Raw genomic sequence first — 16593 nt, 5'->3', positions numbered from 1 at the left:
CTCAGCTGTAACTAGAGAGAGTTCCAGAAGTTAAAGGAGTTAGATGTTCCAGGTAGCAGTTAGAAGAAGGATTAGGGTTGTTACACAGAGAAACCCAGTCTCTAACAACAGCAGCAGCAATGATAGGTTTAGATCATTTAGTGCAGCAGCATTTACCCTCAAGTCTTTGTGTTGCTTGGCAGAGATGAGGCAGGAGAGTGTAGACCCCTCTGACGTCTACAGTGAGTCCACAGTAGCCCCCTATCAACATATAATGGACACTCTAATAAGTGGTACTTAATTCCATTTGCTAAAAAAAAGTATTTTTATAACTGCTATATTTTCATTTAAAGTGGTTAGAATTTAAGCATTTTGGTACATTAACAAATTCATATTTTTACTTAAAGCATATTCCTTGAAAATGTAAGACAAGTAAGTTGGCAATCTGGGCCTTTCATCATATTACAGACATAAGCATGCAGAGCTTGGAAAGTGACGGATGTGATATAAATAAATGCCACTCAGCAAAGTCTGCATCTGTCTCCTAACACTTGCCATCCAGCAGTTTTCAGAAAATCTGTTCATTTTATGTGTGGGTTTGTTTTGTTTTTTTTTTTTTTGCCAGCATGTGTATCTGTGCATTGTGTATGCAGTACCTGTGGAGGCCTCAAGAGGGCTTCTGATTCCTTGGAATTGGAGTGACCAATGGTAGTGAGCTGCCAAATGGTTGCTGAGAATCGAATCTTGTCTTCTGTAGGAGCAACCAGTCTTCTTAACCATCATCTCTCCAGTCCCCTAAATGCTGGATTGTTTGTTTGTTATTGTTTAGTTTTTTTGAAAAAGATGTCTCTGTATTGCTCTGGCTGTCCTGGAACTTGTAGACCAGGTGGTTCTCAAACTCAGAGATCCGCCTGCCTCTGCCTCCCAGGTTCAGGGATTAAAGGTGTGTGCTACCACCACCGCCTAGCTGTAAATGCTGTTTTTAAAGTAATGTTTTTTGTGTTATCTTTTGAAAAAAAGATTTAAAAGTGAACCTTGCCAGGAAGAAGCCCAGAATCCCTTGCCCCTCTCTCTCCTATCTCTCTTCCCATTCCCTACTGTCCTGGCCTAAGTACTGCTCCCAATACTTACTCTGAGAAGGAAGTTGGTGAGTTTTTTGTTGTTGTTGCTTGTTTTTTTTTTCTTACCAGAGATAGGTTTGTTGGTTGAAATAAACTTTATTTTTATCTTTTTAAAGTTAAATAATCAATTAATTATTTTCCTAGTCAGATTACAGTTTCCCCTTCCTTCCTCCCTCCTCTCCTCCCAGTCCCTTTCCCCATCTACTCCTCCTTTCTCTTCAGAAAAGGACAGCACCCTCCCCCTTGTATATCAGCCAGCTATGGCATGTCAAATTTCAGTAAGACTAGGCACCTCCTCTTCTGTTAAAGCTGGATGAGGCAACCTAATAGGAGGGAAGGCAGCCCCTGCTCCCACTGTTAGTAGCCCTACAAGAAGAAGAAGTTACACAATTGTAAGATGCGCAGAGGGCCTAGGTCAGTCCTGCACAAGCTCTCTGGTTGGCAGTGCAGTCTCTATGAGCCCCTCTGAGCCCAAGGTAGTTGATTCTGTGGATTTTCTTGTGGTTTCCTTTACCCCTCTGGCTCCATAATCCTTCTTCCCCCTTTTCCACAGGATTCCCTGAGGTCCACCTAATGTTTGGTTGTGGGTGTCTGCATCTGCTCTCATCAGTTGCTGGCTGAAGCCTTTCTGATGACAATTGGATGAGGCACCAGATCTATGAGTACAGCAGAATATTGTTAAGAATCATTTTATTGACTATTTTTTTCTGGTCATGTTTGGTTCTATCCTAGGTCTCTGGGCTATCCAGCTTCTGGGTCCTGGCCCTCCTGGCATTGTCAGAGGTGGGCTTCCTCCCCTGCTATGGGTCTCAGGCTGGACCAGTCATTGGTTGATCACTGCTATAATTTCTGTGCCACCTTTACCCCAGCATATCTTGTAGGCAAGACAAATTATAGGTCAAAAAATAATGGGGCTGGCTTGCGGTCCCAGTCCCTCCATTGGAAATCTTGCCTGGTTACAGGAGATGGCCAGTTCAGGCTCTGCATCTCCCATTGCTAGGAGTCTTAGCCAGGGGTTACCCTCATAAATTCCTGAGAGTTTCCATTGCACATGAGTTTCTAGCTCATCCCAAAGATGCTCCTGATTCCAGTTGTCTTTCCTAGTACTCTCACCCTCCATCCTTCCCCTCTTTCTGTTCCCATGCCCTCCCCACCATCTATGTACCTCCCGCCCCCATCCACCTGTGAGGTCTATTCTATTTCCCTTTCACAGTGAGAGTCCTGTGTTTCCTCTTGAGTCCTTCCCCCTTGTTACTTAGCTTATTTGGACCCATGGATTGTAGCATGGTTATGCTTTATTTTATGACTAATATCCACCTGTGAGTACATTCCATGTTTGTCTTTCTGGGTCTGGGGTACCTTACTCGGGATAATCTTTTCTTTTCTAGTTCCATCCATTTTCTGGCAAATTTCATGATTTCATTGTTTTTAACAGCTGAGTAATACTCCTTTGTGTAAATGTACCACTTTTTTTTTTAAATCTATTTTTCAGTTGATGGACATCTATGTAGGTTGTTTCTGGTTTCTGGCTATTACGAATGAAGTTGCTATGAACATAGTTGAACCAGTGTCCTTGTGGTATGATTGAATATACTTTGGATATATGCTGAGTCTTGAGGTAGGTCGTTTCCCTATTTTCTGAGAAACCACCTTGCTGGTTTCCAAAGTGACTGTACAAGTTTGCATTTATTCCCACCAGCAGTGGAGGAGTGTTTCCCTTGCTCTATATCTTGTCAGCATTGACTGGTCAACATACTTGTGTTTTTCATCTTAACTATTCTGACAAGTGTAAGATGGAATGTCAGAGTCATTTTGATTTGTATTTCTCTGATGGATAAGTATGTTGACCATTTCTTTAAATGCTTCTTGGCCATTTGAGATTCCTCTGTTGAGAATTCTCTGTTTAGATCTGTACCCTGTTTTTTTTTAATTGAAATTGGATTTGAATTGGGTTATTGGAATTGAATTTATCTGGTTTGTTGATAGCTCGTTTTTTGAGGTCTTTATATATTTTGGAAATCAACCCTCTGTGAGATGTGGGGTTGGTAAAGATCTTTTCCCATTCTGTAGGCTGCCATTTTGTCCTTTTGATGGTGTCCTTTGCCTTACAGAAGCTTTTCAGTTTCATAAGGTACCATTTATTAATTGTTGATCTTAGTGCCTGTGTTGTTGGTGTTTTGCTCAGTTTTCTCCTGTGCCAGTTTGTTCAAGGCTGTTCCCCATTTTCTCTTCTGTTAGGTTCAGTGTATCTGGTTTATGTTGAGGTCTTTGATCCGTTTGGACTCTAGTTTTGTATAGGGTGATAGATTTGGATCTATTTGCATTCTTCTACATGCTGGGATCCAACACCATTTGTTGAAGATGCTTTCTTTTTTTCCGTTATATATTTCTGACTTCTTTATCAAAAATCAGATGTCCATAGATATGAGGATTTATGTCTGGGTTTTTAATTCAGTTTCATTGATCAACCTGCCTGTTTATATGCCAATACTATGCGGATTTTATTGCTATAGCTCTGTAGTAGAACTTGAAATCAGGAATGTTCATACCTCCAGAAGTTCTTTTATTGTACAGTATTGTTTTAGCTATCCTAGGTTTTTTTGTTTTTTTTCATATGAAGTTGAGTATCATTCTTTCAAGTTCTGTAAAGAATTATGTTGTAATTTTGATGGAGATGTCATTGAATCTGTAGATTGTTTTTGGTAAGATGGCCATTTTAATATGTTAATCATACCAATCCATGAGCATGGGAGATATTTCTATTTTCTGATATTTTCTTCAGTTTCTTCCTTCAAAGACTTAAGTTTTTGCCAAACAGGTCTTTCACTTGCTTGGTTAGAATTACACCAAGATATTTTATATTATTTGTGGCTATTGTGAAGGGTGTTGTTTCCCTAATTTTTTTTTCTCAGTCAATTTGTCATTTGTATATAGGAGGGTTACTAAATTTTTATTTTTAGTTTATTTTGTATCCAGCCACTTCACTGAAGGTATTTCTTAGCTGTAGAAGTTACCTCATAGAATTTTTGAGGTCCCTCATGTGTACTGTCGTGTTTGTTTTTGAATAAGCTTACAGTGAAGAGAAAAGATGGCAAATGCACACCCGAAGTCCCTGTGGCAGAGCATGACCCAGTTAGGGCCCTTGCCCGTGGAGAGGTGGAACACTGGCCTGTACATGTCTCTGGATCAGAAACACAATACTGTAGTGTTACTTCCTTTTCCTAAGTCTTGGCATCAAGGCATTTGTCCATCCATCCAGACAGAAATCCTGTGTACCTTTGGTGTTCTGCTACACCAGACATGTGTGCGGGCACATGCACACATATATATGTGGGTATCCATGAAAGCCAGAAGAGGGCCCTGGATCCCATGGAGGTGAAAGTACAGGCAGGTATAAGACACCTAATGTAGGTACTGGGAATAGAACTTTGATTCTTTGTAAGGATAGCAAGTGCTCTTGACTCCTGATCTTCCTCTCCAGCTCTACGTCTGTTTCTTTAATGGGTTATAGCTGTTTATTTTATAATTGTGCCAGAATATAAATAACATAAAATTTGCTATTTGTAGCGACTTTTTAGGGTTCATTCTTTCTACCATTTGTTTTGTTTTGTTTTCCCAGAGTCAAGGTTTCTCTGTGTAACTTTGGAGCTTGTCCTAGAACTTGCTCTGTAGACCAGGTTAGCCTCAAACTCACAGAGATCCACTTGTCTCTGCCTCCCGAGTGCTGCGATTAAAGGCATGCATCACTACTGCCCGCCGTACCATTTGATTTTTAAAATTCTTATTCCTATAAGTTCTGGCTGCCATATACTTAATAAGGACCATCTCCTTCCCTGTGCTGAGGTTGGTAGATCATTGAATAATTAAGAAAGGAGTGTCAACATGGCCCCTGCTCTCAGGACTCCAGTTCTTAATCTCAAGGAGATTAAGCCTCATTAGGGAAGCATGATGTATGTTCACCAGTCAGATAGTGATTCGTGGCATGTAATCCCTGCAGAGTTCAAGGAAAGCTTTGTATAAAAGTGATAGTCAGCTTGATCAGGGGCAGTCTGTCCAGACTGCAGAAAAGGAGGAAGTCAGGGACTTGGGGAACTAAGATACTGTGTCGGCTATTTCAGTCTTAAGTTTGTTGTTTTCCAGAGAATCTGTTTTCTAGGGTAGAGCATTTGGGTGCGTTACTTGTGAAATAAACTGAATATCCTAGCAGTGAAACATGTTATTGATACATAATTTATATCTTTGAAAGTCACAGGAACCAAATATTTAACTTGTGATATAAACACATATTAAAAATCCAGATTATCAGGGCTAGAGAGTTGATTCAGTGGTTAAGAACACTTGCTGTATCCACAGAGTGGCTCACAACTGTCTGGAACTCCAGTTCCAGGGGATCCGAACCCTCTCCAGCCTCTACAGGCATCATGCACACACAGGATATACATATATACTTGCAGACAAAACCCTTATATATAAAAAATAAACATTTTTAAATCCAGATTGTCTAGTGGCAGCAGAATTAACTTATTATAATTCTGTGTAAATGTCTCTGTTCACAGGAAGGGCATTAACCCTTTTGATGCATTATCATATGGAATAGGTATTTCATTAGTGAATTTAGCTCAGTTGCAGTTAGAGTTTTCATGTGAAAGCATTGTATAAAAAAATCACATAATGAAACACATATTTATTGAAACTTAAATATCTGCTTCTTTGAAATCTGGTAAAAAGTTGAGAGTGCCATGTATTGTGGGCTTTGCTTAATTCCGAATCTGTCCAGAGACTGTAGTGATTAGTGGCAAAAGATGATGCCTGTTTTGTTGCCATACATCTATATGAGTCAAAGATTTCGTCTGGACAGTACAGTGTCTTACAACAAGTACCACAAAGTAAACATCTTCTTTCTCCTTTCGTTTCTGCAGGCAGGCAAAGGTACACTGGGGACCACCATGTTCACGTGACATTAAGAGGAAACGGAAGCCTGTGGCCTCAGCATCTTTACCTAGCTCTAGGACAGGTGATTATATATAGTTGTCATTCGTAGAGCACCTGTTGTGTACTGAACACTAAATGATTGTTTTATATACCTTCCCATGGAATCATGATAAGTGATCTGTATTCCTTATCATAAGAAATTGAGATGCTGAGAAGTAATTTCCCCAGTTCTCTCTGACTGTGGAGTCTGCATTTTCATTCTCCCTTGGCCTTTGTATTCCTGCCAGCTGTTCCCAGTCATGTGAACCTTCTCTGTAGCACAGACAGCAGGTGAGGTCCACGCTGATAAACATCCAGCTGGATAGCAGTTTGCTCAGTAGTCAGAGGTTATCTGGGTTCATTTAATTTCTGCTTTAAAAATAATTTTTATGGCCAGGCACCTTTAATACTTATACTCAAGAGGCAGAGGCAGGTTGGTCTCTGTATGTTCAAAGCCGGTCTGGAGTTTCAGGACAGCCAGAGCAACACAGAAATCCTGTCTTGAAAAATAAACAAAGGTAAATAAATAAAAATAAAATAGCAATTTTTATTTTACATATATTAGTGTTTTACTTGCTTGTGTATCTGTATACAGTGTGTGTGCCTGGTGCCTATGGAAGCCAGAAAAGGGTATTGAATTTCCTAGGACTATAGTTATAAATGATTAGAATCCATCAAGTGGGTGCTAGAAATAGAACCTGAACCTTTGGAAGAGTAGCCAGTGCACTTAACCACTGATCCATCATCTCTCCACTGTCGCCTCTGTCCCTCCCTCCTTCTTTCCCTCCCTTGGCTATTTTGAGATAGTGCCTCACTATATAGCTCTCACTGTGGAGATTATAGACCAGTCTGACCTTCAACACACAGAGATCCACCCGCCTCTGCCTCGCCAAGTGCTGGGATTAAAGGCGTGCACCACCACACCTGGCTCTGTTCACTTTCTTAGTTGATTTATATGGCACATTGTATTCTCATTGGTTATGTGTAATAGTGTGTTCATTTTTACTCATCATGAGATGTCTAATTAAAAACATTTTCAGGTTAAACTTTTTTAGTTTCTATATAAAATTCTTGCCAGTTAGTAGAAGCTAAAATAGTGACTATCTTTGATAGGAGAGTGACCAAGAGAAGACACAGAAAAATCTGGGTCTCTGGAAATGTTCTCCACTACAAATCAGGCAGGGGTAACATGGGCATTTATATATATGTAAAAGTTCTGTGCACTTAAGGTATATATATATCTCACATGTTATCAAAGGTATTACGTATCAAACCTATTGTAAATTACTTTTCTTAGGTAAACTATAGATTGAACATCCCTAATTTAAAATCCAAAATCTTAAGCAATTGAACGTATGAAACTTTGGAGTACTGACATGCGCGTGTTAGTAGATTCTCTACCTGACTGTGTGGGGTGAGTTGCAGTCAGAAGCAAGCACAGTAAAATAGCATGTGTGTGACCTTTCAGGTATTTGTGAAACGAACCAATCTAAACCCAAAGCACTTCTGAACCTAAAGAGCTTGATCAGAACTTACCCTGTGCTACGCATCACACATTTCAGGTCACTTAGCTGAGTGAAGGCAGAGACCAGACAAGTGTGGGCCCAGCCCCCTTCCTTCCCCGTGCGATTGTTCAAATACCCTGAAATAGACCTCTTGGAGCTTCTATTTGGGGTGACTGCTAATCGGTGGCTCATCTGAACAATCTTAATCACAGACTTAATGATTGTGTGAATTTTTATAGTGGTTTCCATCTGCAGAGGCTCTGAGCTAGGCACTTTGTGTGCACCTCTGCCTCAGCTGTCCAGGATGGATGCAGTTCTTGCTATTCCATTGACAATGAGCAGACTGAGGTATAACCTTCTGAAGTCAAGTGTTAGTTCCAGGGTCAGGGCAGATGTTTCCCCGATGCTCTAGATTGGCCCTTTAAACCTCCAGGTGTCCTTTGTATGCACAGTAGGATCGATTATTCCAGACTCTGAAACTCGGCTCTTCAACTAGTCTGTACTATTTAAAGAATTAAAACGAAACCTTTTCTCTTAGCTTTTATTTTATTTTTCCCTCTTTGGTCCTATTTTTTCCTCTTATTCCACCCCCCCCCCCCCCCCAGTTTTGGGGATCAAACCTAGGCTCTCGTGTCTGTTGGCAAACGCTCTACTGCTGAGCTACAACCCCAGCCCTACTTAATGCTTGATGAGATTAGAACCATTGGGAAGAGCTGATTTCACATTCAGAGCAGGAATTGTATGTAGTGTATTGAAGAAGACATTAGCTGTTTCCACGGGAGCCCACTCCTGGGCTCTCACTTGTTGACTAAGCCCTGCTTCACTGAGCACTTTCTTTTTTTTCTGCTCACAACCCGAGTGCCCCATGGAGGTGAAGGACACAGCCTGAGCCTGTGCCATCAGTCAGGAGAACAAATGGGCTTGCTCTGCCTACCATCGGGCCATCTCCGATTCCACCTCTTTTATAGAAATGAGTGATGAAGAGAGGTGCGTCCCGCTTTGCCGCTGTATTAATACACATCAGGGGCCAGCTCCTGGCACTAAATCACACAACTGCATACATCTGTTATCAGCTCTTCACCAGTGTGATGAACAAGACTGCAGATAGAGGCTTCCTTGTGTCATTCTTTATAGGATTTTCCTAAAAGAATAAATAGCTCAGATCTCTGCCAACACTCTCCCCTGTCACTGTGATGAATTCAGCTTCTTTCTTAAGCATGCAGCTACAAATCTCTGCCCTTCCCCCACCCGTAGAAAGTTTTGAGTTGAAATTGACTGAATTTAAAGATCTTAGCAAGGCTAGGGGGTGAAGAAAGGAAGAGATACACACGTCTTCCTTGGTTTATTTGTTTGTTTGCTTTAGTAGTACAAAGGGCTGGGGAAAGGACCCTTCCAGCCCTTAAGTAGTGCCTTCTTGAACTATAGCACTGTTATTTTCTTGTTTATGTCTCCATGTCCCTTCCCTCCCTGGCTTTATAGCATGCAGAAGTTTAGCACACAGTATTGCTCCCTGGATCCCAGTGAGTAAGTGTGTAGACCTTTTCTAAGACTGGTATCCCAGGACAGGAATTTCCAGAAAGCCTCTACCACATGCTAAAGTGACCTAGCTAGCTGTATTAGGCTCTTAAAGAATGTATTTCTTTCTTTTTTTTTATTTGTTTTTTTTAAATAAGATTTTTATTTATTATGTATATATAGGTTTCTTCCTTCATGTATCCTGCAGTACAGAAGAGGACACCAGATCTTATTACAGATGGTTGTGAGCCACCATGTGGTTGCTGGGACTTGAACTCAGGACCTCTGGAAGAGCAGCCAGTTCTCTATTCCTCTGAGCCATCTCTCCAGCCACCCTGTTATTTCTTTTTTGGCGGGTGTGTGACTGTTTTCTTCAAAACTTGAGAATAAGTGGCTATAAGAAATGTAAGGCAGTCCAGGCGGTGATGGCGCACACCTTTAATCCCAGCACTCAGGATCCTGGCAGAGATGGGCGGATCTCTGTGAGTTCAAGGCCAGCCTGATCTATAAGATCTAGTTCCAGGACAGGCTCCAAAGCTATAGAGAAACTGTCTCAAAAAAAAGTAAGGCACTCAGGCTCATATTGAACCAGTGTGCTTGATGTGATTTTCTTCATCAGAGCCTTGACATTCAGACTTCTCCTCCTGAAGGTAAACCCTGGTGTTTAGAATAGGGGATCTGGGGCCACTGAAGATTCCATTCAGAGCCTGGATAGTTTGGGCTATTCCTAAAGTCTTTTTCCAACTTTGCATTCCCCAGGATTACAACCGTCATTCAGAAGCTGTATCACAGATGGTCTCTGAGCACTAAGCCAGCCATGTGTTCAGATAGGTGGGAATTTTAATCTGTTTGTTCACTGCTATCTCCCAACATCTAAAAATTCACCTAACAATAGGGCAGACTCACTTCTTTTTTTATTTTTATTAGCATTTATGAAACTAATGGTTGTCACTATGACACCTCATGTCTGTAGATAATACGCTTCGTTCATCTTCAGTCTCCATCATTTACTTCTCTCCCTCCCACCATTCCCCTTCTTTACCCCTGAGCACTTACTTTTACATATTGTTGTTTCCTTAGTTATTATTGTGACATGTATAAAATACATATAAATATTATAACCAATTGAGTCCATTTAGAGTTGCTCATACGTACAAGTTTTTAGGACTGATCACTTGCTATTGGATAACCACTTAAGGGTCTCATCCCTGGGGGAGACTAATTATCTGTCTCTCAGCAATCATTAATTTTGTAGTTCTTCATCTTGGGATGGGGCCTTTGGCTTCTATCCATGTTGCCATGACAGTTGGTGTTGTCATTGTTCAGGTCTTATTTAGGCAGCCATATTGCTGATATTTTATGGGTGTAGCTTCCTTCTCTTATATAGAAGTTGTAATCTCACAGCAGATGTCCCGGTCTTCTAGCTCTTGTGGTCTTCCACCTTCTCATTAGTCTCTAAGCCTTAGATGAAGGAGTCGTGTTGTACATAGTAACCATTACACGATATCACAGCAGTGCAGTAATGGTGCTCATATCTTGGGAATAACCAACAGCTGTCTGACTGACTGGTCTTAAGGCCTGGTCAATAGGAAGAAATTCATGCCTGGTGTTCTCAACCTAGATAACTACACATGACTGGTGAGGTCATGGAGCCTAGAAGGAACCTACTGTTGTCACTCTGTTAAACCAGTGCATTCTTAATACTTTTCCTCTACCCACAGATAAGTGTGGCTCTCCGCCATTACCAGTGAAGCTCTGTTTCCAGTTAGTCAAAACTAACAGATCATCAGAATGTGAGAGAACTGACCATGGGGCGTCTAGCTCCAATGTATCTAAATAAAATTATCTTAAAGTCGTGGCAGTATTCTCCATATTTTTCTAACCCCTTGGAAAATATCTAATTGCTATAAAAGAATATTGATACATAAGGTGTAAAAGAAAATAATACGGCTAGTACGAAAACTGTTCCCACTGAAAAGAGTGGGGACATTTTCTTCACTGGGGACAGTTTTTGTACATTTTTGTCTCGTTTTGTTTTGATCATCGCTTTTGTCTTTAAAGTAGTTTTAACAGATAGATGTATCTCTAAAGGATATGTTGTCTGCTTTTTTAAATGTTTCTGAACCTTGCACAAAAGAGTTTATATTTTATAAGATTCACCCAGTTCTGTTTCTGAGATTTTGTTGTGCAAAATCTCTTTGTTTGGCCGGCGGTGGTGGCACACGCCTTTAGTCCTAGCACTCGGGAGGCAGAGGCAGGCTGATCGCTGTGAGTTCAAGGCCGGCCTGGTCTACAAGAGCTAGTTCCAGGACAGACTCCAAAGCCACAGAGAAACCCTGTCTCGAAAAAAAAGAAATCCTCTTTGTTTGACTGTCACACATGATTTCCCCTTGTATGAGGAGGCCTGTGCCACAGCTCAGTGATCTTGATTGTACTGGATTGTGTCCTATTTTATACCATTGTCAAAAGCACTGTGTTCTGGGAGAAGATGGTGCAGGCATTCTTCTGGGTTACTTCACACTCATTTAATGGTGGTCTCAGAGACCAGACAATACTGGACCTTGGCATAGACGTGATTGGAATCCCTGAACTTTTCTGGTAAGATGTAAAATGTACATCTATGGCAGTTTCTCAAGACAGCCATCATAAAAAGGCCATGAGATCTCCCAACTCTTCACTGCATTATATCACCTAAAGAATTAAAAGCAGAAATTAAAAAAAATTAAATTATTATCATTTTATGTGCATAGCTGTTTCACTTTCATGTATGTCTATGCACCATGTGCATGCAGTGCCCACAGGAGCCAGAAGGTCTTGAATAACTCTGGAACTGGAGTTACTTAACGTTGTGTACTTCCACGGGGGAGGGGGGAAGGGGGCAGGAATAACCCAAGTTCTCTATAAAAACAGCCAGTACCCTTAACTGCTGAGCCATTTCTCCAGCCCCTAAAGCAGAGGTTTTCCTATATTGGTGTGCGCAACAACATTGGTAACGGTAGAACAACCCAGATGTCAGTGGCCAGTGAGCAACAAAATGTGGTTCTTGCACACATGGAGTGTCACTCAGCTTGAGCCTTTGGCACTCAGAACCTTGCTGTCTCGGATAAAGGCACAGTGAGTGAGCCCGACAGACACAGAAAGACAAATAGTGGATGATTCCACTTTAATGAGCAACCTGAATAGTAAATTAATGACAAGAGAAGGTAGAGAGGTGGTTACCAAGGCTGGGAGGAGAAGGGGTGAGGAGTTAGTGCTGACAGTGCACAGAGCTTCCACAGCTTCCACTGGAGATGATGAGAGCTTTCCACATCACCTCTGAACTCCATGCTGTTGAACAATGACCATCATAGAAAACAACAGCAGCCGACAGCTTTTCAAGGATAGACTGTCACTGAGATTTCTGATTATGTAGTAAGGATAGGGATGGTTCTGTGAAGTCCTTTCAGTTAAACTTGAACAACTGACTACCGCTGTGCAAGTGTGTGCAGATACGTGTTGTGCTGCTGTGGTTGAGATGCCAAAACATTTGAAAGCTACTGTTTTTAAGAAATGTATATATAAGCTGAGGTAGGGTCATGTTGTTCAAGCATTTCTAATGTTAACTTCCAGTACAAAGTTGACATTTGAGTTTATTTGAGGATATAAGATAAAATAGGGTAAGTCCTTCCTATTCTTGTGATGTGGTTTTTGTTGTATTTGTTTTTGTGACCCAGTCACTATTAGAAAAATACCAAGGCTATATTATTGGGTAGACTTAGTGGATGTAAAAGAAAAGTCTAGAATCTACTGTATTTTACTATATCTAAGTATATTTTTACCCTTGGCAGAGTGAATGGTGGTTTGTCCTGATCCACTCAGGGGCACTTGGAAAGGTGAAGTGGGTTGCTATTGGCATTCGGTAGACAGGGCCCAGAGTGCTGAGTGTTCTGGGTACACAGCACGGCTCTGTACCTTCATTGACTGTCCAGTCCAGAGTGTCTTGAGAAACTTGATTAGAATACCATGCCTGATGCTGCTTATTTCCTTTTGTTCTCCTTATTGTGTTTACTTCTAACATCATCATGTTGAGGAGCAAATGTAGCCCAGTATTTGAGCTTGAATTGCTATTTTTGATCTCTCTAGTTTAGTTTCCTGATCCATAAAATGGGGATGACAGTGCCTACTTCTAACAGTTGTTAAGAAATTTGATATTGTACAGGTGTAATGGCACATGCATATAATCCCAGTGCTCAGGGGCTAAGGCAAGAAGACCATGAGTTTGAAGCCAGCTTGGGCTACATTGTAAGACATTATTTTTAAAACTACACATACATACTGGGTGGGAGAAGTGAGGTAGGGAGTCCTGAGTACATGATGTTCAACAGCCCGGTGCCTGGCACATGTGTGCTCCGTGAGTAAAGTGGTCTAGTGTTTTCCTGTATCTGTTCTACTGAATTTATTTCTGGAGAAATGATTTTGTAAATTCCACTTTTTTTTTAATGAAGAAATTAGTAAACCTTATGAAGCCACTTAGGTGAATAGGGCATGAAATATAAAGATTAAGAAATGTATTTCTATGTCCCTCTTACCCTAATTTCTTACACTAACTCGTCTCTCTTTCCTTCTTCTTTTGTGAAACACAGTGCACCCAGATGTGTTGGAGCTAGCCACCCCAGCCCAGAAGCCTCCCCACTCTGAGTGGTTAGACGGGACCTCTGCAGCAGAGAAAGCTACTGCCTCAGCTCCAGCCACGTATTTCAAAATGCCACATGAAAAGAGTTCTGGATGCAGCTAGAGCCCAGTGGCTGATGGGTGTTGAAACTTCGTATTATACAGCCTTGGTGTCCTAATTGGCACCCCTGGTCCTTGCACCACCAGGACTCACTCCTCTTCACATGCAGCGGTGGCTCTTTCTTTTAGAAGATCTTATTTGGGGAATCTTTTTCTGTAAAGCAGCAAGGCAGCAGTTTTCCTTGAGGGGGCGGGGCATCTTCTGTTGTATCCCTTACTCTGTTGTTAGCCCGCTGCTCACCTTCGCTGCTTTCCTAGAGCTGGGCAGCTGTGTCTTTGTTCTAGTAACAGCGTTGGCATCTCTTCTGCATAGAGCTTTTACTATCACCAGTGAAGTCCCAAATTCACAGCCAATTCCAAACACATTCCTCCATGGGATGTGTCTGTGCAGTATGGCTTGCCATCAAGCCTTTATTTACTCTGTGCCAGTAAGATACACCGACCAGGTTCTCAGTTTGGGGCCTCAGAAGAGACACCAGCATGAGGGGTTGGGAACTTCTTCCACTGGGCTTGCACATGAACTAAGGGATCACTGGCAGCTGCGTTGTCCTTGACCTCATCTTCATGGTCTGTGTTCTGCTGGCAGAGGGCACATCTAAGCTCAGAGGTTGGTGTACAAAAATGCAGATGGAGGGCTGGAGAGATGGCTCAGTGGTTAAGAGCATTGCCTGCTCTTCCAAAGGTCCTGAGTTCAATTCCCGGCAACCACATTGTGGCTCACAACCATTTGTAATGAGGTCTGGTGCCCTCTTCTGGTCTGCAGACATGCACACAGATAGAATATTGTATACATAATAAATAAATAAATATTTAAAAAAAATAGAAAAAAAAATTAAATGCAGATGGAGGTTTAGGTGAGCAGCAGAATAGTCAGTGGCTGGTGTTTGCTCTAGCATTCTGATCCTGGCTTAATTACATTCTGAGTGGGACTTCACTGTTCGTTATTCTATATAAAATAATGCTCTGTTATCTGAGAAGGAAAATGTCTTTGGGACATGCCTCTGTGTGGCGTGTTTATGACTGCTCAGCTGCATGTAGAGCTGTATATACGGTTGTGCCTCAAGTCAATGCTACTTTGTCAAAGTGAGGAATATGTGACTGCCTGGAGCTGCTGGGGAAAAGCCACATTTCCCAAAAGTATTCTCAAGAACACCTGTCATTCAGGGGCCTGCTTGACAGGGTGCTCTTACTTTGTATCAACCGAGTGCTTCTACTCTGAAATACACAGGAGCTGATGTTAAACCCTCCCTGCTTTGGTCACATGGGACCGAACACCTCTCCCTTAGACAGGTGCCTCGTTTTCTCAAAGTGTAATTGTCCCTCCCACACAGTGTAATTAATGCGAGTTGGGCAGGCGGTCAGAGTGTGAGTCTGTATGGAAAGGGGACTCTGAGGCTGGTTTTATAGATTCTGTGGAAGGCTGAGAGCGTACCAGCTGGCCATAAGAGAGTGGTGAAGGGAGATGCAGATAGAGATCATATAATGGAGGGTAACAGCGCAGCCTCCAGTCCCCCAGAATCACCCTGATTCTTAGGAGTGACTGTCCTATGGGGTGTCCCAGCTACGTCCACAGAAGGTAGGGAATGTGGCACTGTTTGGTGGCTCAGTGATGAAAGTGGGCTGTGTTGTGCGTTCTCACCTAGACTTAGTTCTGCAGTGGCCTGTGGAACACGGTTCTGACATCCTGGCTTGGGCCAAGGGAGAGATCTACTGATGACACTTAAACCAGTTCCTAAACTTCATGCAGACATTGATGATGATGGCTTTTGAGACCGCCACGGTTAGGTGCAAAGATATTCCCGTAGCTCTCCTTTGTGGTCCATTGCCAGGTCGTCCTCTCCTACCTGGGATTTAAAGTAGTTTATATATACATATTTATTTACACTTTAAATATCTCTCTGAAGCCATGCCAATTTTCAGAGGTAAAGGCAGACTTGCATATTGTATTCAGGCACATGAGTAAGCCCAAACAAGCTATAGACTTAGATGCTATTCTGCCCTGGGTTATATATATAATCTGTGTTTCTCATTGGTATCCCTGGTCAGTCTGAGACCCATGTCAATAATGTTTTTTCATGATTGTTTCATTTTTCTTGGTCATGAATTTCTATACATTTCTGAATAATTTTGACAGGGATCAGCCAAGATTATAGTATCTACCTGTAATGAATGAGAATAAAGTCATTTACCTGAGAAAATAGAATATTAAGTGCACAAATACTTTCTAATACAGGGTTGTAAATTACGCTCATTTTAAGGTACACATGCTTAGGGAAGCCATTTATTCTGCTATTTCTCTGTCAACCAGCTTCAGAGGCTAACTAGTATCAGCTGTATTTTAAACCTTACATTTAAACATTTTTATGACACAGTGGATAATGCCATAAATTAAGATCTGCTTTTCAAGGAGAGGTGCGGTTTTGTTGTCAGTATTGAAGATCACCAGACAGACCTTAAGGATGCACTGGATATGAGAAGTTAATGAAGCCAAGAGCCACGGTTCTGAGTTCTGTTAAATCCTTGCAGACTACACAGATGTTTCTGAATTTCACTGTTGTGTTTTTTTTCTAAAACAGACAAACGTGTTATCTACTTGCATGACGTCCATTCACAAGTTGTTAGCTTTGCAGAGGAGTTTGAAGGGGTTTGAGATTACTTTTAAGATGCAGCAGTTAAAGGAGGAGCTTCATTTGTATCCAAACCTCTGCATAGCTCTTTGGTCAGAACTGCTG

General features: G+C 41.6%; 1 protein-coding gene across 7 annotated transcripts in view; it reads left to right on the top strand.

Annotated features, from left to right (window-relative positions):
• The window catches only part of Gpatch2l (G-patch domain containing 2 like), a 53477-nt gene extending 37413 nt beyond the window's left edge, over positions 1-16064 (top strand). For 4 of the 7 annotated variants that reach the window (XM_041658214.1, XM_041658209.1, XM_041658211.1 and 1 more), the window contains 2 exons: positions 6020-6114; positions 13714-16064. In XM_041658214.1, coding sequence (XP_041514148.1) covers positions 6020-6114; positions 13714-13865 — 247 coding nt within the window. In that variant the 3' untranslated portion in view covers positions 13866-16064. Of the gene's footprint in view, positions 1-6019; positions 6129-13713 lie in introns of those variants that run through there. The other 3 variants (XM_041658215.1, XM_041658216.1, XM_041658212.1) reach the window with 2 other exon arrangements.
• Positions 16065-16593: the final 529 nt, after the last annotated feature.

Source organism: Microtus oregoni, unplaced genomic scaffold (genome assembly GCF_018167655.1).
Source record: "Microtus oregoni isolate MIOR12 unplaced genomic scaffold, Mior012 000009F_ref0000495, whole genome shotgun sequence".
Lineage (NCBI taxonomy): Eukaryota > Metazoa > Chordata > Mammalia > Rodentia > Cricetidae > Microtus > Microtus oregoni.
The sequence above is the reverse complement of the archived record's forward strand: the minus strand, read 5'-3'. Positions and strand labels throughout refer to the sequence as shown.